The sequence below is a fragment of the Aureococcus anophagefferens genome, assembly GCF_000186865.1.
Source record: "Aureococcus anophagefferens unplaced genomic scaffold AURANscaffold_10, whole genome shotgun sequence".
Lineage (NCBI taxonomy): Eukaryota > Pelagophyceae > Pelagomonadales > Pelagomonadaceae > Aureococcus > Aureococcus anophagefferens.
In genome coordinates this window covers 330,917-352,472 of record NW_008705570.1, presented here as the reverse complement: position 1 = coordinate 352,472, position 21,556 = coordinate 330,917, and the positions used below count along the sequence as shown (strand labels likewise).

At 72.9% G+C, this 21,556-nt stretch overlaps 4 protein-coding genes across 4 annotated transcripts; 2 read left to right on the top strand and 2 right to left on the bottom strand.

Annotated features, from left to right (window-relative positions):
* Positions 1–338: 338 nt before the first annotated feature.
* AURANDRAFT_64386 (hypothetical protein) lies at positions 339–1,325 on the bottom strand (the record flags this gene model as incomplete). Its single annotated transcript, XM_009038973.1, has 1 exon — positions 339–1,325. The coding sequence occupies one exon, from the start codon at positions 1,323–1,325 to the stop codon at positions 339–341; it is 987 nt and encodes a 328-aa protein (XP_009037221.1).
* Positions 1,326–1,749: 424 nt separating this feature from the next.
* On the top strand, positions 1,750–11,542 carry AURANDRAFT_64385 (hypothetical protein; the record flags this gene model as incomplete). The annotated part of the gene is made up of 2 exons (XM_009039200.1): positions 1,750–2,030; positions 2,059–11,542. 2 exons carry the CDS (start codon positions 1,750–1,752, stop codon positions 11,540–11,542), a joined length of 9,765 nt encoding a protein of 3,254 aa, XP_009037448.1.
* Positions 11,543–13,355: 1,813 nt separating this feature from the next.
* On the bottom strand, positions 13,356–18,132 carry AURANDRAFT_71686 (hypothetical protein; the record flags this gene model as incomplete). The annotated part of the gene is made up of 7 exons (XM_009038972.1): positions 13,356–13,801; positions 14,018–14,417; positions 14,597–15,203; positions 15,251–15,517; positions 15,730–16,093; positions 16,181–17,929; positions 17,973–18,132. The coding sequence occupies 7 exons, from the start codon at positions 18,130–18,132 to the stop codon at positions 13,368–13,370; spliced, it is 3,981 nt and encodes a 1,326-aa protein (XP_009037220.1).
* Positions 18,133–19,161: 1,029 nt separating this feature from the next.
* Positions 19,162–19,734, top strand: AURANDRAFT_26622 (hypothetical protein; the record flags this gene model as incomplete). The annotated part of the gene is made up of 1 exon (XM_009039201.1): positions 19,162–19,734. A coding segment is annotated over one exon (573 nt), but the record flags the coding sequence as incomplete, so codon positions are not given.
* Positions 19,735–21,556: the final 1,822 nt, after the last annotated feature.

The following is a 21,556-nucleotide window of genomic DNA, read 5'->3' as shown; positions in this document are numbered from 1 at the left end:
ATGGCGAGCATGAGCAGGCACACGGGCCAGCGCCGGCCGTCGACGCCCAACTCCGGCGGCGCCTCGTCGGCCAGGAGCGCGTCGGCGGCGGCGACGGCGGCGTCCATGCCGCGTCGAAGACGCTCTTCGAGCTCTACGACGCCTCGTCGGCCAGGAGCGCGTCGGCGGCGGCGACGGCGGCGTCCATGCCGCGTCGAAGACGCTCGTCGAGCTCTACGACGAGGACTGCTCCGGCGACCTCTCCATCGTGGTCGAACCAATCACTGCAAGAATTGGAAGCTTCCGAAGTCATGGTGAAGATCAACACGGGGTTACAAAAGGGGGCGGGTGTGTCGGGCCTAGGACTGGACGGGGGAGAAGAGGAGCGCGTGCATGGGGAGGCCCGGCGCGGCGGCGGGCGCGGCGTCGTCCGCGGCGTCGTCCGAGCCGTCGGCGTCCGAGTCGTCGTCGGGCTCGGCGCCGCGCTTGCGCTTGGGCGTCGGGCTGTCGGACTTGCGCGCGGGGAGCTTGGGCGCGGCGGCCCGGCGCTGGGCCTTGGCGACGCGGCCGAAGACCGACTCCTCGTCCGCGATCATCGCCGCGCGGACGTCGGCGAGCGGCACGAGGCGCGCGGCGCCGCGGAGCTCGACGAGGAGCGCGTCGCCGTCGTGGAGGCGGAAGCCGACGACGTGGGCCAAAGCCCCGTCCGCCGCGCGGTAGCCGAAGCCGACGAGGGCCTTGGGCGGCTTCGCGAGCGCGCGGGGCACGCGGTCGCTCTTCGCGGCGCGGTAGAGCCGCCGCTCGCCCGCGGGCGGCCAGGGCTCGCGGACGACGTCGGCGCCGCCCTCGTAGTCGACGACGAGCACGTGGTCCGCCAGCGCATCCATGGCCCTCTCGACGCCGACGACGACGCCGCGGCGCCACACGTCGCCGTCGAGCGCGCCGAGGACCTCGCCGACGGCCGGCGCCGGTGTCTTCGCGCCGCCGGCCGACGACCGGCCCCGGTGCTCGCGGCCCGCGGGGGGGCGCGGCGCGGCGGCGTCGCCGTCCTCGGATCGGCGCGTCCGCGCGACGACGCGCCGCTCGCCGACGTAGGGGCTGAACGCGACGCCGAGCGCGGCGCACCGCCCCACCAACTCCTCCGGCGGCTCCCGGTCCGCGACGTACTCGAGGGCCGCGCTCCGCTTCGACGACCGCGACCCGTCGGCGGACAGGAGCACGCGCCAGCCGCCGACCTTGACCTCGACGACCATGCCCTCGCCCCCCGCGTTGGCGTCGACGACGAAGCGGCCCAGGCTCGGCTCGCCGTCCTCCATAGACGTCGCCGTCTTCGGGAGGCGCGGCATCGTGGGCGCGGGCGGACACCCGAAGGCAGAGCTTGCGGTGGGCGGCCGAGACGCAAGGCACAGCCCCTGCCGAGATCCGAAGGACCCGCGATCCGACCCGGCCGTGATTAACCGTGATGCTGGTTAGCCCCACCATGAGCCCACGCGGGCCGGCGGCGGTGTGGGGGGCGTTCATGGGCCCTTAGTGACCCCTAGAAGTAACCCCCCCATCCCGCGCCCCCCCGGCGGCTTGGACGCGTGCTGGGGCGCTGGTTTTCCGAGGTTCTAACGTCCGGGCCGAGCGAAAGTCCACCCCCAAACTGCCCCCAACGGTGGCTAAAAAGAAACCATGACCGATCGGCCGTCGCGCGGACCGGTAGTTATTGTTAAAGTCACGTTACTCTCAAAAGAACTTCAATAAACCTTGCCGATCCGCGAGGCGCGCATGGCTGCCCCATGGGGGGCAGCACGCGTCGGGCTCCTGGTCCTCGGCGCCGTCGCCGCCGTCGCCGGCGGCCCAACATCACACGACCCAACATTTCACAACAACAACACCACAACAAAACCGGCCTGCGACGACGTCTGCGTCGGCCTGAGCTGCGACACGCCGCGGACCTGCGCCGTCGCCGCCGAGGACCACGGCTGCGCCTGCTTCGCGTGCCTGGGCTGCGAGGCCGAGCGGCGGCTCGTGCGCGCCGGCGGTAGCTGGCGCGACGCGCCCAACGCGTCCTGGGCCGCGGACGCCGACGACGAGCTTCGCGGACTGGGTCGCGGCCCAGCGGGCCGACGTTCCCGCGACCTTCGCGGGCCTCGACCTCGACGCCCCGGTCGGCGCCGTGGGCGTCTCCGAGGCCTGGAGCGAGACCTGCCGCGCGGACTGCGTCTGGCCCGGCGCGAGTTGCCCGGACGTCGTCGGGCTCGCGGGCTACTCGTGCCGCGACGACGACGGCGACAAGACTCACACCGTCTCCAAGTTCGCGGGGCTCAACGAGATGCTCGTCTGCGACTGCAGCGGCTGCGCCGCGTGCCCGAGCGCGGCGGACGAGGACGCGCTCGCCGCGGCCGCGGCCGCGCGGTCGTGCGGCGCGCGCGCGGACTTCGGCGACGTCTTCGACGAGGCGGGGCTGCGCGCGGCCTTCGAGGGCGTCGGCGAGGGCGACTGCGGGGCCGTGACGCTGCGCGCGGACGTGGAGCTGGCCGGCGGGTCGCTGGCCGTGCGGACGCTCGCGACCGTGGTCCTCCGCATGCGCGGCGCCGGCGCGGTCCGCGGCGGCGGCCGGAGCCGGCTGATCGCCGTGGGCCCCGGCGCGCGGTTGGAGGTCGACGGCGGCGAGCTCAGCGACGGCGCCGCGACCTTCCCGGACCTCGCGCTCGGCGGCTGCGTCATCGGGGCCAACGCCGCGGAGATTGTGGTCGCGAACGCTACGATCGCGAGGTGCTACGCGTCCTTCATGGGCAGCGCCATCTTCGTCAACCGGGGCTCGAACGTGACGCTCCGCGACGCCACGGTCGTCGACTGCGCCTCCGCCGGCGGCGGGGCCATCGCCGTCGGCGCGCTGCCCGAGTGGAGCGGCAACTGGGCCGCGGCGGAGTCGCGCGTGGAGATCCTCGGCGCGAGCGCGCTCCGGCGCTGCTTCGGCCTCACGCTGACGGGCGGCGTGTTCACCCTGTCGCGGTCGACGATTTTGGTCGACGGGGCCGCGGTGTTCGAGGATTTGTGGGGCGGGCGCGCGGGCGCGATCGAGGCGAACATGGCCGGCGTCGTGAGGCTCCGCGGCGCGACGTTCCGGCGGTGCCAGGGCCACACGGGCGGCGCCGTGCAGGTTTATAGGAGCGCCCTCTACGCCGTCGACACGACCTTCGAGGACTGCGCGGCGGAGGAGACGGGCGGCGCCGTCTACGTCGCCGCGGGCGTCGCGTGGCTCGGGCCGGGCGCGGCGATCCGCAACTGCCGCGCGGAGCTCCACGGGGGCGGCGTCTACGCCTACGAGGACTCGCTGGTCTACGTCGCGCCCGGCGCGGAGATCCGGGGCTGCTCCGCGGGGCTGCGCGGGGGCGGCCTGGGCGCGGGGCTGAACCGGCTCGAGGAGTTCGCGGCGCGCGACGGCGCGGGCGGCGGCGCCCGCGCGCGCGCGCGCGAGCGGCCCGCGTCCTACGTCGTCGTCGCCGGCCTCGTCGCGGGCTGCGTCGCCGGCGCCGACGGCGGCGGCCTCGCCGTCATCGGCGAGCTGAGCCTCCAGCACGCGCGCGTCGAGGGCTGCGCCGCGGACGGCGGCGACGGCGGCGGCGTCTGGCTCGGCGACCTCACGCGCGCGGAGGTCATGCTCGGGTCCAAGGTCTCGGACTGCTACGCGTCGGGCCGCGGCGGCGGCATCTACGGCATGGGCCGCGGGGCCTCCACGCGGGCGTACGCGCGGACCGGGAAGTTCGGGCCCCTCGAGTCCTCGGACGGCTTCGACGCCATCGGGAGCGAGATCGTCGGGAACGTCGCGGGCGTGCACGGCGGCGGGCTCTACGTCGAACACGGCCTCGCGGTGACCCTCTTCGCGACGCTCATCGCGAACAATCAGGCGCTCGACGGCGACGGCGGCGGCTTCTACTGCTTCGCGCAGACGCCCGTGAAGGTGGGCGGCAACGCGCGCATCGAGGGCAACGCGGCGCCGCGCGGCTTCGGCGGCGGCTTCCTCGTGGACGCCGCGGCGGTCTGCGCGTCGGGCAGCTTCTCGCCCATCGGCGCCGTGGTCGTCGGCAACGTCGCGCGGAGCGGCGGCGGCGGCGCGGTGCGGGGCGTCGACGGCGCGATCTTCGGGAGCCGCGAGAGCTACGCCTTCGTGACCGTCGGGCTCGACTTCCGCGAGGAGATCTGGGCCGGCGACGACGTCTGGGCGACGGTCTACAACGCGACGCGCGCGCTGGAGCCCCTCGTCGACGTCCGGGGCGTCCGCGCGTACGTCGCCGCGAAGACGAACAGGCTCGCGCGCATGTCCATCCTCATCGACGCGCACATCAGCGTCGACTACCTCTACGGCTTCTTCGGCGGCCACGGCCTGGGCTGGGGCGCGGGCAAGCCCTACGTCCAGCTGGAGACGCGGCGGGGGGCCCCGCGCATCAAGGACCTGGAGGACGTCGACGTGCTGCGGCCCGGGACGCACGCGGAGGAGATCTCGCTGTCCTTGGCGTGGACCGACCTCGTCGACGACTACGAGCAGGAGCTCGGCTTCGCCCAGGCGCTGCGACACTGGGACTGCGCCCGCGTGGCGAACGCCACCGCGGGGCTCGACTGCGAGGGCGTCGCCGGCGCGCTCGCGGCGCTCGCGGCGCTCGTCGACGTCGACGGCGCGCTCCGCTGGATCGTGAGCGACCTCTTCGCCCAGATGGGCGACGAGATGGATCAGAAGTACGAGTCGGGATCCAAGGACTTCGGGACCGAGGAGAACCCCGACGCGTTCTACGACGGTATGGCGCACGCGCCCGGCCGCTCCGACGGCCGCGGCGCGCCGGACACGTCGTGGATCTTCGAGCGCAACGAGGCCACGGACGGCGACGGCGGCGCGCTGCACATCGGCCGCGGCGGCCGCGCGTACCTCGACACCGTGACGTGCCGCGGCAACGCCGCGGGCGCGCGCGGCGGCTGCGTCCACGTCGAGGCGCTCGCGACGCTCGAGCTCACGCGGGCGGACGTGACGGGCAACGCCGCCGGCGACGAGGGCGGCGGCGTCTCCGCGACGACGCTCGCCACGGTCTTCGCCGCCGACGTGCGCGTCGCCGACAACACCGCGCGGCGCGGCGGCGGCGCGGCCTTCACGACGTGCGAGGCCGTGCGCCTCGAGCGCGCGACGCTCGCGCGCAACGCGGCCGTCGAGGAGGGCGGCGGCCTCTTCGTGGCGGAGACGCCGCGCATCGACCTCGACGAGTGCCGCGTGGAGGCCAACGAGGCGACGGGGCCGGGGGCCGTCGGCGGCGGCGCGTCCATGCGCGGCGGCGGCGCGACGGCGCGCGCCGCGTTCGCCGCGACGACCTTCGCGGGGAACGCGGCGGCGTCCGGCGGCGGCCTCGCGCTCGCGGACCGCGCCGCGCCGGCCTTCGACGCGCCCTGCGCCGCCGCGACGGTCGTCATCAACTTCGCGGCCGCGGCCGCGACGTGCGCGCCCGCGGACGACGTCCTTGGCGCCGCGGCCGCGGGGACGACGTGCGACGGGCGGCCCCACGGCTGCAACCCGCGGCTCCTCGAGGACGTCGCCGCGAGCCACGCCGTGCGTTTCGACGCCCACTGGTACCAGAGCGACGGCGGCCTCGCGACCGCGCGCGCGGCGTGCCGGGGCTGCGCGTGCTTCGCGGATCCCTACGGCGGTTTCTCGCGCTACGTCGCCGTGTCGCGCGACGGCGCCGAGGTCGAGCGCCTCACGCCGCGCGCGGGCGCCGTCGTCGCCTACGACCGGTGCCTGCCGCCCGGGCGCTACGCGTTCCGCGCCGTCGACGACTTCGGGGACGGCTGGTTCGGCGGCACCTACGCGGTGACGATCCGCGACGACGCGGGCCGCCGCGCGCTCGCGGGCCCGCGGGCCGTCGACGGCGTCGCGGCGCTCCACGTCGACGTCGCCGTCGGCGGCGGCCGGCGCACGGCCTTCGAGCGCAACGCTGCGCCGGGCGGCGGCGGCGGCGCGGTCTACTTCCGCGAGGCCGCGTCCGCCTACAACCTCGCCGCCGCGCTGCCGCGCGCGGCCTACGCGGGCAACGAGGCCGCCTACGGGCCCGAGGTCGCGACGCCGGCCGTGGCACTCGTCGCCGCGACGGCCGACGAGCTCGAGGCGCTCCGGGCCGCGGCGGGGGGGGCGCCGGGCGCCGCGGACGCCGCCGCGGGCCGCGCGTCCCTCGCCGCCGCGCTCGCGGCCGTCGTCGACGCGGGGGCCGCGACGGTCGGGGACCGCCCGGGCACGGCCCGGGCGTCGAGCGGGGGCGAGCTCTCCGCGGGGCCGGCGCCCGCGGTCGCGCGCCGCGGCATCGGCGCCGCGTCCGGCGTGCCCTTCGAGCCGACGCTCTCCGTCGCCCTCGTCGACGCCTTCGACCAGCTCGTCGCGTCCGACAGCACGACGTCGCTCTTCGCGCGCCTCGACGCGGAGCCCCGAGAGCGGAGCCCCGAGGCGCGCGAGAGCGGCCGCGGCGGCAACGCGACGGACCGCGGCGACGACGACGGCTGGCGCCTCAGCGAGCGCGTCCACCTCGCCGCCGGCGGCGTCGCGGCCTTCGAGGGCCTCGCCGTCCAGGGGCCGGGCGGCGGCCGCGCGCGCCTCGTCTTCTCCGCGCCCGCGCTCGGATCCGACATCACGGAGTCGTCGAGCTTCCAACTGGCCGTGTCGCGCGACTGCCCCGAGGGCTACCGGGAGTCGTCGCGCCGGGGCACGCTCTACTGCGAGCCCTGCACGGCGGGCGAGTACTGGGCCGGCGGCGGCTGCCTCGACTGCCCCCGGGGCGCGCGCTGCGCCGTCGGCGCGACGGTCGGGACGCTGGAGATCACGCGGGGCTACTGGCGCAGCGGCGAACGCTCGGACCGCGTCGAGGCCTGCTTCCGGCGGCGGTCCTGCGTCGGCGGCGGCGCGTGCGCCGAGGGCTACCTCGGCCCCCTCTGCAACGCGTGCGGCGACGGCTTCCACGCCGTGCCCTGGCGGACGACTGTCGGCGCGCTCGACTGCGCGCGGTGCCCGGGCCCGCTGCCGACGGCGGCGGCGGCGTGCCTCGTCGGTTTTCTCGTGGTTGCCGCGGCCCTCGCGGGGCGCGCCTACGTGGCCACGGGCCTCGAGTCCGCGAGGAGGCGCGTGAGGGGCCTCGTCGCGCCGCGCTTCGCGGGCGACTGGGCCGCGCCGACGTCGTGGCTCAAGATCGTCTGGGCGACGTACCAGATCGTGAGCCAGAGCGACTGGGCGACGAACACGGCCTACCCGCCGCCCTTTGCGTACTCGAACGCGGTGCTGTCCGTCGTCGAGCTCGACGTCGCCGCGATGACGTCGTTCGCGTGCACGCTCGACTTCGACGCGCTGGACCGCATGGTCCTCGCGGCCGTGGCGCCGTCGTTCGGGCTGGCGCTCCTGTTGCTCGCGGGCCGCGTGCTGCCCCTGGGCGGCGACCAGCGGCGGCGCCTCGCGTCGCTCGTGCTCCTCGTGACGTTCGCGACGCTGCCCACGGTGTCGACGCCCGCGTTCCGGACCTTCCCCTGCCGCGACTTCGACGGGGGCATCCGGGTCCTCGAGGCGGACTACGGCGTGTCCTGCCGCGGCCGGCGCTACGGCCTCTTCCGCCTCTTCGCGGCCATCGTCGTCGCGCTCTGGCCCGTGGGCGTGCCCCTGTCCATCTTCGTCTACCTCCGGCGGCGGCGCCGGGCGCTGGACCCGACGGCCTACGCGGCGGACGCCCTCGAGGCCGACGCGCTGAGCCGCGCGCGGTCCAACGACGCGGACCTCGCCGCGTCCGCGTTCCTCTGGGCGTCCTACCGGCCGCCGACGTACTACTGGGAGTGCGTCGACATGGGCCGCCGCGTGCTGCTCACGGGCGGCGTCGTCTTCGCGGGGTCCGACGCGACGCGCTGCTTCGCGGGCCTGGCCATCGCGCTCGCGTTTCTGTTGCTCATGGAGATGGCCGCGCCGTACGCGGACCCGGGCTCGAACGCGCTCGGCGTCGCGGGCGCGTGGCAGGTCGCGTGCTCCTTCCTGATTTTGTTTTTGTGCTCGACGCGGTTCTTGGACGTGCCGCGGGTCCTGCTCGGCTTCGTGGCGCTCGTGGCGAACCTGGCCGTGCTCGCGGGCCTGTCGCTGTCGCGCTACCTCGAGGAGCAGCGGAAGCGGCGCGTGGAGGCGGACGCGTTCGAGGCGTCCTTCCGCGAGTGCGAGCTCGACTACGACCGCATGATGCAGAACGACATCATCGACCGGCTCCTGGCGGAGCGCCGGGGCGGCGCGCCGGCGCCGGAGTCGCGCGGGTCGTCGCCGCGCGGCGCGCCGTCGCCGCGGCGGCCGCGCGCGCGGCCGTTCGCGGCGCTCGAGGGGCGCCTGGGCATCGTCGAGCTCGCCGACGACCCGTCGCCGCGGTCCGCGGGCTCCTTCGAGGCGTCGCCGAGCTCGACGGCGCGGCTGCCCACGGCGCCGAGCAGCTGCGGCGAGCCGACGCCGCCGGGCTCGTCGCGCGTCGCGACGCCCCCGCCCAAGGACGTCGACGGCGACATGGCCTGGCTCGCGCGGCGGCCCTACGAGGCCCTCGAGATCGCGGCGCCGGAGCCGGCGCCGCCGCGCGGGGGGCTGCGCGCGGCCGCGCGCGCGCTGCGGACGAAGACGCTCCGCGTCTGCGCGAGCCCCGTCGCGGCGGGCGCGGGCCGCCTCTACGAGCGCGTCGAGCCGCGGCTCTTCGGGTCCGCGGAGCTGCGCATCAGCCCCCTCGTCGCCCACTACCCCTGCTACGTCGTGTCGCTGTCGCGGCTCCGGACGCTCGGGCGCCTCGTGAGCCACGGCCGCGCGAAGCGCCTCGGCCTCCTCGAGGAGCTCACGGCGACGTCGCGGAGCCCCCACAGCGCCGCGTCCTTCTTCGTGAGCCACGAGTGGGAGGGCGCGGACCACCCGGACAACCACGCCAATACGAAGCTCCGCTGGCTCCAGTCGCTCGACCGCCACGTCGGCGTGGGCCACGCGGAGGTCTGGATCTGGCTCGACTACCTGTGCGTGCCCCAGGAGCCGGGCGCGAAGCGGCGGCGGGCCCTGGCGTCGCTCTGCTGCTACGCGAATTTGTGCTCGCGCTTCGTGCCCCTCGTGCGGTCGCCGGCGGCCTGGAGCCGCCTCTACGGTCACGGCGCGGAGCCGCCGGGGGCGCTGCCGGGCACGCTCCACAGCTACCTCGCGCGGGCCTGGAGCCGCCTCGAGCTCTGCGCCGCGCTCAGCCCCAAGTACGGCCGCGGCGGCGCGGGCTGGCGGCCCGGGCCGCGGAACGTGCGGTTTCGGTGCCACGAGGACCCGGCGTCGCCCGGCGTGGGGCCCCGCGTGACGACGAAGCACCTGCTGCCGCCCCTCGCGGGCGTCTTCGACCGGGGCGACGACCGCGTGCTCGCCGCGCGCCTCGTGGCGGCGCTGGGGCGCATCTTCGAGGAGTGCCGCCTCCAGTTCGAGGCCGCGGAGCGCCGGGGCCGCGCGCGGAGCCCGCGGAACCCGCTGCGGGCCGTGGACCTCGGCGGGCCCGACGCGGGCGCCGTGCCGCGCTGGCTCCTCGGTGCGGCGACGGGCCGCGCGGCCATGCCGACCTTCGTCGACTACGGCGCCGGCGCCGGCGCCGACGCCGCGGACGCGGACGAGGCGGGCATCGAGGTCGACGTCGGCGAGTTCGCGGGCGACGCCCAGGCGAGCGAAACCCTGCTCCAGGGCTACCTGGGGCTGCCCGTGCGCGACCTCGAGGCGCTGCCGCTCTTCGCGCTGGGCCTCGACGGCGCGGGCCGCGTCGCGTTCGCGTCGCGCGGCGCGCGGTCCGCCGCGGCCGTGCGGCGCGGCGCGGCGCTCGACGACCTCGAGTTCCGGTCCGCGGGCGACCTGGGCCACGCGCGGCGCGAGATCCGGCGCGTCGTCGAGGCCGCGCGCGCGCCGCGGCCCTTCACGCTCTGGCTCCGGCGGCCCGGCGGCGGCGAGTTCGCGTCCGTCGTCGTCCACGCGCTCCGCTTCGGCGGCGCGGGCGGCGCCGCGCGCGTCGCCCTCGTCGGCAACGTGCTCAGCGACGCCCAGCTCCGCGAGGCCGTGGCGCTGAGCGACGCCGCGGCGCGCGGCGCGCGGCGCCGGTCGCCGCGCGTGTCCTTCGACGGCGGCGCGCCGTCGCCGCGGCGGTCGCCGCGCGTGTCCTTCGACGGCGACGCGAGCCCCCGGACGCCCCGGGGCTACTACGCCGAGTCGCCGCGGACGCCGCGCGGCGGCGACGACCGGCCCGCGCGGCGGTCGCGGACGCACCTCGAGGCGCTGCTCCTGCCGCCGCGCCCCGCGATCGAGAACATCGGCGACGCCATGGACCGCCTCGAGATCGAGAGCGCGCGGTCCCGCGGCACGCCGCGGGACGCGCGCGACGAGCCCCGGGCCTACCCCTGGGTCATCGCGCGCGGCGCCGCGGACGTCTTCCTCCTCCGCTACGTCGCCGCGTCCGGCGCGCTCGAGGGGTCCGTCTACCGGCCCCTGCCCGGCGTCGAGCACATCCCGCGCCTCGAGGCGCCCTACGTGACCCAGATGGCCTCCGGCGGCGCGCGCCTGCCGACGACGACGCACGTCTTCGCGCGCGCGCCCGGAGAGACGGAGCGCGCGGCCGCCGTCGTCCGCGCCGCGACGCCGCTCGCCGCGGGCTCCATCTTCGGCTGCGGCGAGTGCTGGCACCACCTCGTGGGCCTGCCCCCGCCCGACGCCCTGGGCGAGGGGCAGGCGGGCGCGGCGGCGCTCGACGCGATGTCGCGCGCGCGCCGCGTCGCGGGCGGCCAGCTCGACGTCGGCGCGGACGGCACGCTGTCGCGGTGGTGCGTCTACACGTCGAGCCTCCGGCCGGAGCCGTCGGACGTGCTCGCGCTCGCGTCCCAGGTGCCCCTGCCCTTCGAGCGGCTCTGGCTCATCTGCGTCAAGGAGCCCGCGGGCGACGACGGCGCCCGACCGCGGTGGCCCGGCTGGGCGCCCGGCCCGCGCGACCGCGACGAGCTCGAGGCCGCGGGGCGGCTCCAGTACACGTCGGCGACGTCCTTTATCGTCAAGGCGGCGACGGTCGACGCGCGGGCCTACGAGGACGCGCGGTCCGCCGTGCTCGTGGCCATGAACGCGCGGCAGCGCTTCCGCGAGGCCAAGGCCGAACTCCGCGCGTCCGCGGCGGGCGCGCGCGCGCGCGACGACGCCCGGCGCCTCGCGGCGGAGGCGCGGCTCCACGAGGCGCACCTCGAGTACTCCGCGTCCAAGGCGTCGCTGCGGGGCACGGCGGCCCTCGAGACCTTCCTCCGGGGCAAGCGCGAGCGCCGCGCGCTCCGCGGCCTCGGCATCTTCGACGACCGCTGGCCCCGGCTCTACGCGCGCCTGCGGCTCGTCGAGATCGGCCGCGCCGACACCGGCTCCGTGCTCTCGCTCCTCCCGAGGGACATCGCGCTCTACCTCCTCGAGTTCCTCCTCATGCGCCCAGGCGACCTCGGCGTCGCCCGCGCGCGCGCGCCGCGGCCCCGCGGCTCGCCGCGCGACGCGCTCGTGCACCCCGCGTGAGCGTCCTCCCCGCGCGGCGGCGTTCCGCCCCGAGGTCTCTCGTCCTTGTTGTCCAACGCCGCTCCGCTTCTTTCCCGAGTCTGCTCGGACCGCCCCGACGTCGACCCTACGTCGCCCGTCCTCCGGTCCCGAGCGCGACGGCAAGCTTCCTTTCCTTTCCTTTCCGGGTCTGTTCAGGCCGCCTCGAGCCTCGACCCCACGTCGTCCGCCCTCCGATCCGTGTCCTTCTCACGAGCGTTAACATTTCTTAATTCATGTTCGCGGGCCACGACGACGCCAAGGCGAGCGCGACTCGCCCGCGCGCAAGCGCAGCATCCCGGGCTCGGGCGACGACGCGGCGTAAATACTTAGGCTATATTTCGCGCGTCGAGGTCCGCGAGGGCGTTTATAGCTGTCTCGTCGCCCTTGGCAGCGGCGCGCTCAAACCAGTATCTGGCTTTGCCGAGGTCGACTTCCGTGCCTTCTCCGCCCCTGTAACAAAAGCCTAGGTTGAGCTCTCCAGCGGTATAGCCTTGATCCGCCGCGAGCGCGAAGTACCGGAACGCCTCTTCAAATTTCGTCTCAGAATCAAGTAAAAACGCTACATTGTTTTGTGCGACCGCGTCGCCCCGATCTGCGGCCATGCGACACAGTTTCATCGCCTTCTTATTGTCCAGCTTGACGCCACTTCCAGTCTTATGCAATTCCGCAAGAGCTACCATCGCTTCCACGTCGCCGAGCTCCGCGGCGCGACGGTAAATTTTCGCGGCTTTCTTATCGGATTTCACGAGGCCCATCCGACCGCGGCTGTACGCGGCTCCCAAAAACGTAATTGCTTCAGGCACCTCGTTCTCCACATGGCGGCGAAGACGCGCGAGCTGCTCCGCATTGCTTTTTGCGCGCGGCATGCGACAGAGAGCACACGCCTCGAGTCCGATCTTGTCCTCGCACGATTGGCAGACCGTCCTGCAGCAACAGACGAGAAGCACGCCCGCAGCATTCACGTCCCACTCCTCGAGGCAGATCGGGCACCGCGACCCGTACCGCGCCGACGCCGGCTCAGGCTCCGGGTTCGCCTCGCGCCGCGCCCGCGCCGCTTCGTGCTCCGCCGCGATGCGCGCGCGGATCTCGTCGGCGTGCGACCGCGGCGCGGGGCCGTAGAAGACGGGCTTCGGGGGGGGCGTCGGCGCCTCGGCCCGTGCCTCCTCCGCCGCGCGCTCGCTTCGGATCTTCTTGCACGCCTTTCGGTGACCCCGGTCGCGCCAGTCGATGCGTTGGCATTCAGTCGAACAATACTGCGTAGTTCCGCACGGACAGTTCAGCAAGGTTCTCGGTTTCGCCCCACAAATCGTGCACGTCAAACGCAGCTGTAGCGCTTTCGCCCGCGCCTTCTTCTCTTCGTATTCGCGCTGCTTCTCGACGTACTCGGCCTTCATGATCGTGCGTCTGCTCTCCTCGCGATGGCGTCGCCTCAAAGCTGGGCGACAATGGCAAAATCGCTCAAAACTACCGCCCAAGCCCACCCCTAGCGCATCGCGTTCATGCCGTTCTCCATGCCCCCCTCGGCGGCGTCGTCGCCTTGCGCCCGGCGGGCTTGGGGTTCAGGAACGCGAAGCACCAGACCGCGAAGGTCGGCGCGGAGAGGAACGCGGCAGCGCCAAGCACGACTCGCCCGCGCGCAAGCGCAGCATCCCGGGCTCGGGCTAGAGGCTCGGGCGACGACGCGGCGCAAAGACTTAGGCAGGCGCGGAGAGGAACGCGGCAGCGCCAAGCACGACTCGCCCGCGCGCAAGCGCAGCATCCCGGGCTCGGGCTAGAGGCTCGGGCGACGACGCGGCGCAAAGACTTAGGCAATATCTCGCGCGTCGAGGCGCGCGAGGTCCTCTATAGCTCTCTCGTAGCCCTTGGCAGCGGCGCGCTCGAGCCAGTATCTGGCTTTGCCGAGGTCGACTTCCGTGCCTTTTCCGTCCAAGTACCGGCCGCCAAGGTTGGTCTCTGCAGTGGTATAGCTTTGATCCGCCGCGAGCACGAAGTACCGGAACGCTTCTTCATGTTTCTTCTCAGAGTAAAGTAAAAGCCCCAAATTGTTTTGCCCGATCGCGTCGCCCCGGTCCGCGGCCGCCTGATACAGCCGCTCCGCCTTCTCTTTCTCCAGCTTGACGCCTTCCCCATCCTCGTACATTTCCCCAAGAAATACCATCGCGTCCACGTCCCCGAGCTCCACGGCGCGCTTCCAAATCTTCGCGGCTTTCTTATCGGATTTCACGAGGCCCCACCGACCTTCGCGGTACACAATTCCCAAATGCGTAATTGCTTCTGGCACCTCGTTCTCAACGTGGCGGCGAAGTTGCGCGAGTGCTTCCGCATTGGTTTTCGTGCGCGGTACACGACAGAGGGGACACACGGCTTCGATCTTGTCCTCGCACGATCGGCAGACCTTTCGGCAGCAACAGACGCGAAACATGCCCGGAACATTCACGTCCCACTCCTCGAGACAGATCGGGCACCGCGACCCAAACCGCGCCGACAGGGGCTCGGGCTCCGGGTTCGCCTCGCGCCGCGCGCGGGCCGCCTCGTGTTCCGCGGCGATGCGCGCGCGGACCTCGTCGGCGTGCGACCGCGGCGCGGGGCCGTAGAACACCTCGCGCGGCGGCGACGGCGGGGGCGTCGGCGCTTCCGCCCGCGCCGCCTCCGCGGCCTGGACCTTCTTGCAGACCTTCCGGTGGCCCCGGTCGCGCCAGTCGATGCGTTGGCAGTCCGTCGAACAGTAGGCCGTCGTGCCGCAACCTGCGCAAGCCTTGGCCTTGTCGGCGCCGCAGATCGTGCAGGTCTTGAGAGTGTCGAGTTTTTTGCCCCTCGCTCGGGCCATGCGATTCTCATACTCCAACTTCTTCTCCTGCCACGACATGACTCGGCGCGCGTGCTTTACGGGGCGAGGGCGTCGCTCCTTGAGCCTCGATCCGCAAGGCAAAATCGCTCAAATTTTGAGTCAAAATCCTACCCCTCTATGTACAAGAGCAATACGTGCGCGTCTCAATTGCGGAGCTCGATGAGGATGGCGCGCTGGGGCGGGACCGTGACGCCGCGGACCTTCCCGTCGTGGACCGCGTAGGTCGCCGCGGCCTGGAAGGAGAAGCCGGGCACGGGCGCCGCGGGGATGGCCGGCGCGACCGCGACGGTCACGCGGTCGAGGCCGAGGCGCGCGACGTCGACGACCAGGTCGCAGGTGAGCGTGGCGTTGGCCCAGGACGCGACGGCGACGAGGGTCACGTTCCCCGCGTGGACGTAGGCCGTCGCCGCGAGCGCGCCGCCGCCGCCGCAGCCCGCGGCGGGCGATACGGCCGGGCCCGCGTCGTCCCAGAAGCCGATCATCTCCGCCGTCTCGAGCTCGTAGTCGTCCCAGACCTTCCAGACCTGCTGGTTCGACGCGAGGCTGCTGTAGGGGAGGCGCGTGACGGACCCGAAGACGAAGCCGCGCCAGAGCTGCGACGCCGACGCGCCGAGCATGTCGTTCATGAGCCCAAAGGGGATGCCGCTGACCTCCACGAGCCACCAGTCGGGCCCGCCGCCCGGGACGCCCGCCGGCCGGTCGTAGCCCGGCGCGTAGCCCTCGCCGAGCATCAGCGAGTCCATGTAGGGGAACAGGTGCATGTACTGCAAAGCCGGGGAGACGTCTCCGTACCTGCGCGCGCCTCTCGACGTAGGGGTGCCGCGGGAGAGGCCACGCACCGAAGGTCCAGGTTGTTGCCGGAGTGGAGATCGACGAGGCAGCCCGGCTTCGCGTCGTCCATGAGCTTCCGCGCGCGCTTGAGCGTGAGGCGGTCGTACGCGACGCCGTCGAGGTAGAGGCCGTCGACGCGGGGTTTCTCCTCCACGAGCCAGCGCAGGCCCTCGACGTAGAAGTTGGACCAGCGCTGGTGCGGGTCGCGCGTCTGCGAGTCGCAGACCGCGGCGTCGAGCAGCTCCGTCGACGTCAGGTTCGCGGGCGGCGTCGACCTGGGCAGGACAAGAGAGAGAGATTCAACGTCGCTTCAACGTGAGTGTTCCGCGCGCGCGCGCGTTACGGAAAACACATCCACGCTTCGAGACCGTTCCGAGAGATGATCGCTCGTCCAAAAGCCAGCCGAAACGAGTGGAAAATGGCCGAGATCGGAGCCTTTGAAGTTGGGAATTTCGCTCTCTTGCGCTGCCCTGGCGTCGACCAGCACACCGAGTAGCCGCTGTGCAGGTGCTCCTGGAGCCAGCTCGCGCCGCCGACCTTCTCCGCCGTGTTCCGAAAACCCGCGACGCCCCCGTCCCCGTCGAGCACCTCGTCGCCGAGCGCCTTGAGGAGCCAGATGATCTCCGCGTGGTCGCTGAGCTCGCGCGTCGTGTAGTAGAGCTTCACCCGCCCCCCGCGCGCGTGCATGGCGTCCGCGATGGTCGACAGCGGCGCGACGCTCTCCGGCTCGAAGGGGTAGTTGATGTAGGGGTTGACGACGTCGACGCCCTGGTGGACGTTCAACACGCGGACGCCCGCGTCGAAGAGCTCCGTCGCGTTCGGAGGCGCGAACGCCGACCACTGGTAGTGCCCTACAAACGTGTGCCGGTGACACATGTTCTTCGTTCTCCCCGGTCAAAAGCTCTCGACACCCATCTCAGCCGCGGGACGCTGGGCACGACGGCCAAGGTCGCCGAAGTGCGCCGCCGTGTCCAGCGCGTTCGTCGGCGAGATGGCCAGCTCGAATCGGAACGAGGCCGGTGCCGCGAGGGGCGCGCCGCGGAACGCGACGACGTCGACGACGCCCGGCGCCGCCTCGGAGACGTTGACGCCCCCCGTAAAGCGCGTGCAGTTCCCGTCGCAGACGAGCGGCGTGACGCCGTCGGGGCGCAGGCCCGCAGGTCCGCCGGCCGCGGGGACGCCGGCCCAGCTGTCCGTCGGCACCTGATCGTCACTCACGATGGAATGCAGCGCGCCGAGCCACGAGTCCTCCTGTCCCAGAAGCTTGACGCGGAGCCCGAGGTCGACGTTCCCGAGCCAGACGAGGTAATTGGCGTAGCCGCTCGGCGTCGCGTCGACGGGGCCCGCGCGCCAGCGCCACGCCATGTCGCGCCGCGTCCCGCCGGGAACCCCCAGACCCATTGAGTATTTTGCCAGCGTCGCGTTCAGCGGGACCGTGAGCGCGACGTCGTCCGCGCGAGCGCTCTCGACGCGGACGTCGAAGAGGAGCGTGCCGTCGGCATCCAGAGACGCGGCGACGGTCTGTTCGGCGCACGCGGCGGTCCAGGCGACGAGGTCGTCCGTCAGTGTCGTCCACGCGAGCGGCTCGCACGCCGTCGCGTCGAGGAGGGAGACGGCGCCGGCGAGCATGTTCTTGCCCTTGCGGGCGATCGCCGTCGGCAGGCCGTCGGCGCCCAGGACGACGCGCGCCGCCCAGGTCTCGAGCGTCCGTCGCTCCTTGTCGACGACGACGGGCGTGTGGCGCTCGGCCGTCGTATTCGTCTGCCCCACGCGGCTGTCGAGCCACCGCGACCGCGACAGGGTCCGCAAGTCGCCGTCGCCGCCGTCCGGAGCGGTGCCGTTGACACGGAACGACACCTCGACGGATCCGACGACGTCGCCCGCCACGAGGACGTCGACGGCGCCGCCGCCGGCGCCGAACGGCGCGTCCGCGGGCACCTGCATCCCGAACCAGAGCGCCCCGACCTGCAGGTGCGGCACGGCATAGGTGCGCGCGAAGGGCCGGCCCGCGTCGTCGACGCCCTCGACGTTGAAGCAGTTGACGGCGTAGGGAAAGCCGCGCGCGGCGTACGTCACGTTCGTCGCGTTTTTCAGGGAAGCGAAGACGCCGATCTGGAACACGCCGTACTCGCCGCGCTTGAACGCGCCCGCGTCGAGCGTGTCCCCGGGGCCGGCGGTCGCCCAGGACGCGGGCAGGTCCGGCAGGGGATCGGCCGCGTCCGCGGGGTGGAAGACCATGCGGATCGGCCGCGACCGCGGCTCCGGGAAGAGGAGGAACGGGTCCGAATGCGCGGCGACGAGGGCCGCGACCTCGCCCCGGCTCGCGGTGCGCTCCATGTCGTCGAAGGCGTCGAAGGCCGTGCGGGCCTCGTAGGTCGGCGACGACGCGGTCGGGAGCGCGGGCGCGGCGCGCGCCGCCGCGAGCCACGCCGCGTCCGGCGCCGGCAGGTCCGCCGCGCGGAGGTACGCGACGTTCATGCCGTAGACGCCGCCCGTGCGCTCGAACGGGAGGTAGTACGCGTAGGCCGTCGCGCCGGCCGCGAGCGCCGCGCCGTCGACGGCCACGAGCCCGCTCGTGCGGTCCGCGCGGAGGACCGCGCAGTTTTCGACGGCGGCGTCGAGGCCCGCGACGTCCGCGGACGCGGGCAGGACGGCGACGGCGCCCAGGCTGATGTTCTTGTCGTTGCCTACCAAATGCGTCGGTAACGAACATCGTCACGGCCGCAGGACGCCGGTCATTGCCCGTGCGGCGCCAGGGCAGCTCGACGAGGAAGGTCGAGGCCGCCGGGACCGTGAACTTGTAGCGGTGATTGCCGAGCGTCGTGATCGGCCACGTCTGCGCCGCGACGACGTGGAGCGAGGCAGCCCAGAGGAGATGATGCGCTGCCATCGTTCAGAAGGCGAAGGGCGGCACGCGCACAGCACGGCAAGATCACAGCACGGCGGGCCCGTGCACCACTGCCCGATTGCCACTGCCGCAAAATATGGCCCGCGCATTCGCCGTCCTGGCGCTGGCCGCGCGGTGCGGTCTCGCGCTCGAGTACTGCTCGTCGGTCCACCCCGACGCGGACTGCGAGACGCTGCGTGCCCACGACACGGGCGCCCCCCACTTCCTCGACACGGGGTCCCTCGGCGGGTCGACGACTTTGGAGGACCTCATGGGCACGGGCATCCAGGAGCTCAAGTACATGACGAGCACGAAGAAGTCGAAGAAGGCGCGGGGCGTGTCCATGGGCGCCAAGTTCCGCAACTTCCGGCGCGACGCGCTCGAGATGCGCTGGGACGACGGGTCCCCCGAGGGCGTCTACAGCGGCATGATCCCCGCGCTCGGCCGGTCGTCGACGCTCTCCTACGACGGCCACTCCTTCATCTTCACGCACCCGAAGACGAAGCAGCGCATCGCCCGCTTCACGATGAAGGCCGGCGCGAATCTGTACATCATCCCCCCCGCGGACGACGACGCGGAGACGGTCGCGTCGGAAGACTACAAAAAGTCGCTCGAGGAGGTCGCGTTCATGGAGCGCTACGACGCGGAGAACGGCATCCCCTGGCTCGCCTACTACCCGCGCGCCAAGCCCGTGCTCAACATGTGGCCCGCGGAGTTTCTCGGGCAGACGCACGTCGTCGCGAGTCCGCACGCGTACCACGCAGGGCAGCAAAAGGGTGATTCAACGTCGCTTCAACGTGAGTGTTCCGCGCGCGCGCGTTTCGGAAACAGCACCCACGCTTCGAGAGCGCTCCGAGAGATGATCGCTCGTCCAAAAATCAGCCGAAACGAGCGGAAAACGACCGAGATAGGAGCCTTTGAAGTTGGGAATTTCGCACCCTTTTCCTGCCCAGGTACCACGTCTCCGACGACGAGAAGCACTCCGGCGACCTCGCGCTGTCGCTGCAGGTGCTCAGCCACGCCCCCGCGGGCCCCCGCGTCTTCCTCGTGCGCGAGATGCTCAGCGAGTTCGAGTGCGACCACATCATCGAGCTCGGGACGAAGGTCGTGCGCAAGTCGATGGTCGGCCAGGGCGGCGGCTTCACGTCGAAGACGCGGACGTCCGAGAACGGCTGGCTCCGGCGGTCCGCGTCGCCCATCCTCGAGAACATCTACAAGCGCTTCGGGGACGTGCTGGGCATCGACCACGACCTGCTGCGGTCCGGCAAGAACGCGGAGGAGCTCCAGGTCGTCCGCTACGACCGGTCGCAGGAGTACGCGCCGCACCACGACTTCGGCGACGACGGCACGCCCCAGCAGCGCTTCCTGACGCTGCTGCTCTACATCCAGCTCCCGGAGGAGGGCGGCGCGACGTCCTTCCCGAAGGCGAACGACGGCATGGGCGTCCAGGTCGTCCCCGCGCGCGGCGACGCGGTCCTCTTCTACTCCATGCTCCCCGACGGCAACGCCGACGACCTCGCGCTCCACGCGGGCATGCCCGTGCGCAAGGGCCAGAAGTGGGTCTGCAACCTCTGGGTCTGGGACCCGCACCGCCACGGCCACTAGGTCCTAACGTCGAGGCACGAAAGCCCGCCGTCCCCGGCGACGTCCGCGACGTCGCGGGACGCGCGGCGCCCCGCGATGGGGCCCAGGCGGCTCGCGGGCCGCGCGCCCGCGCGCTGGGGCCCCGGCCGCCGCGGCGCGCCGCCGAAGCTCCGCGGGGGCCGCCCGTCCGCCTCCGGCGCGCCGGCCTCGTCGAAGTCCTCGAGCGCGAGGCCGTCGGCCGCGAGCTCCTCGACGGCGTCCGCGGCGACGACGGCGTCCTCCCGGAGGTGGCGCGCCGCGTCGTCGGCCGCGCGCGCCGCGGCCGCGCGGTCCTCCGCGATGAGCGCGCCGATGACGCGCGCGACCTGGTCCCGCTGCGCCGTCGTCTGCGGGCTCCCGACGACGATGGGCAGCCGCCGGCAGTCGTGGACGAACTGGCAGCGGAACAGCGCCGACGCCGCGTCGAGGCCGTAGAGGCGGTGGAGGAGCAGGCAGACCACGCTGCCCGCGCGGCCGTGGCCGCCCCAGCAGTGCACGTAGAGCACCTGCGTGGACATCGACCACCGGCTTGGGACGTCCCGACCAAACTTGGAAGTGCTCGAGCTCGGTCGATTCGAAGTCGACGCGGCTGATTTTTGGACGAATCGATCGCTCTCGTCGAGTTCTCGAAGCACGGCTGAAGAGTCCGGCGCGATCCGTTCGATTACGCGCACATTGAAGTCGGGTCGAAGATTTGAGTGCCACGCGGTCGAGCACCTCGCCCGCGTCGCCGAGCAGCCGCCGCGCGAGCCGCGCGGCCAAATCGTTCAATTTGGCGTCGTCGACGACGGCGCAGTCCTCGATGCCCACGTGCACGAAGTCCAGCGGCCGCCGCGCGTCGCGCGCGATCTTCGCCGCGTCGTGGAAGTAGGGCCGGATCGCGTCGCCGCGGCGCCACGCGTCCTCGCGCGCGTCCGGGTCGTACTCGAGCTGCAGGCACACGAAGCAGGTCACGCCGGCCTCGAGCAGGCGGAAGAGGCTCTTGTAGTTGAGGCCGTCGTCGTCGTAGCCGGGGTACGCGCCGGCCATGACCCGCCCCGGCACGACCCAGTTGCTCTCGTCCGTGGGCCCCGCGTACGCTTCTCTGTTCGAAAATACGGACCCGAAGGGCGCCAGCGGCGGCAGCGGGCTGACGCTGGCGACCCGACCGCGGGCCGGGGGCTCGCCGGAAACCTTGGACCGCCGGCCGCCGGGCTGGTGCGACGGCGCCCGCAGGTCGCGGCGCGTCGATCCGTGGCCCAAGGTCAGCGAGCGCCGCGGCGCCGCGGACGGCGACGGCATTTCTTGGGGTGCTTCGCGGCGTCGCGCCGCGGGTCACCGTCGCGGTGGGAGGCGCATGGCTCGACTGTGGAGGCTGCCCAGCGAGAGCTCAGCGGAGGCTGCCCATCGAGAGCTCAGCGCACGCCCTGCATCGTGAATTCATTATCGGTTCAAGATCGCGGCGCCGCAATGGCTGCTCACTATTGGGGTGCCGCTACGCTAGCAATGCGCCCCCCAATGGGCGTGTACAAACCCCCAAAAAGAGAGGAGACATTCCTGTGCGCCGTGAAACATTGGTACGCACCGTGGGCTCCTGACGGCGGCGCTCCCCGCAGCTTCGCGACGCGCTACAATTTCGACGAGGGGCTGCATCGGGGCGCTCCGGGACTTGGTCATGCTGGCGCGATGTTCACTCCTCTGGAGTTTGCGCTCCAACACGCATGGCTCTCGGTAATCAAGTGGCTCATCGAACAAGGCGCTGATACCAACGCGGAAACAGTCGAAACCATTTCGGGGCGGCGTTCTACGCTCCTGCGTCAAACGC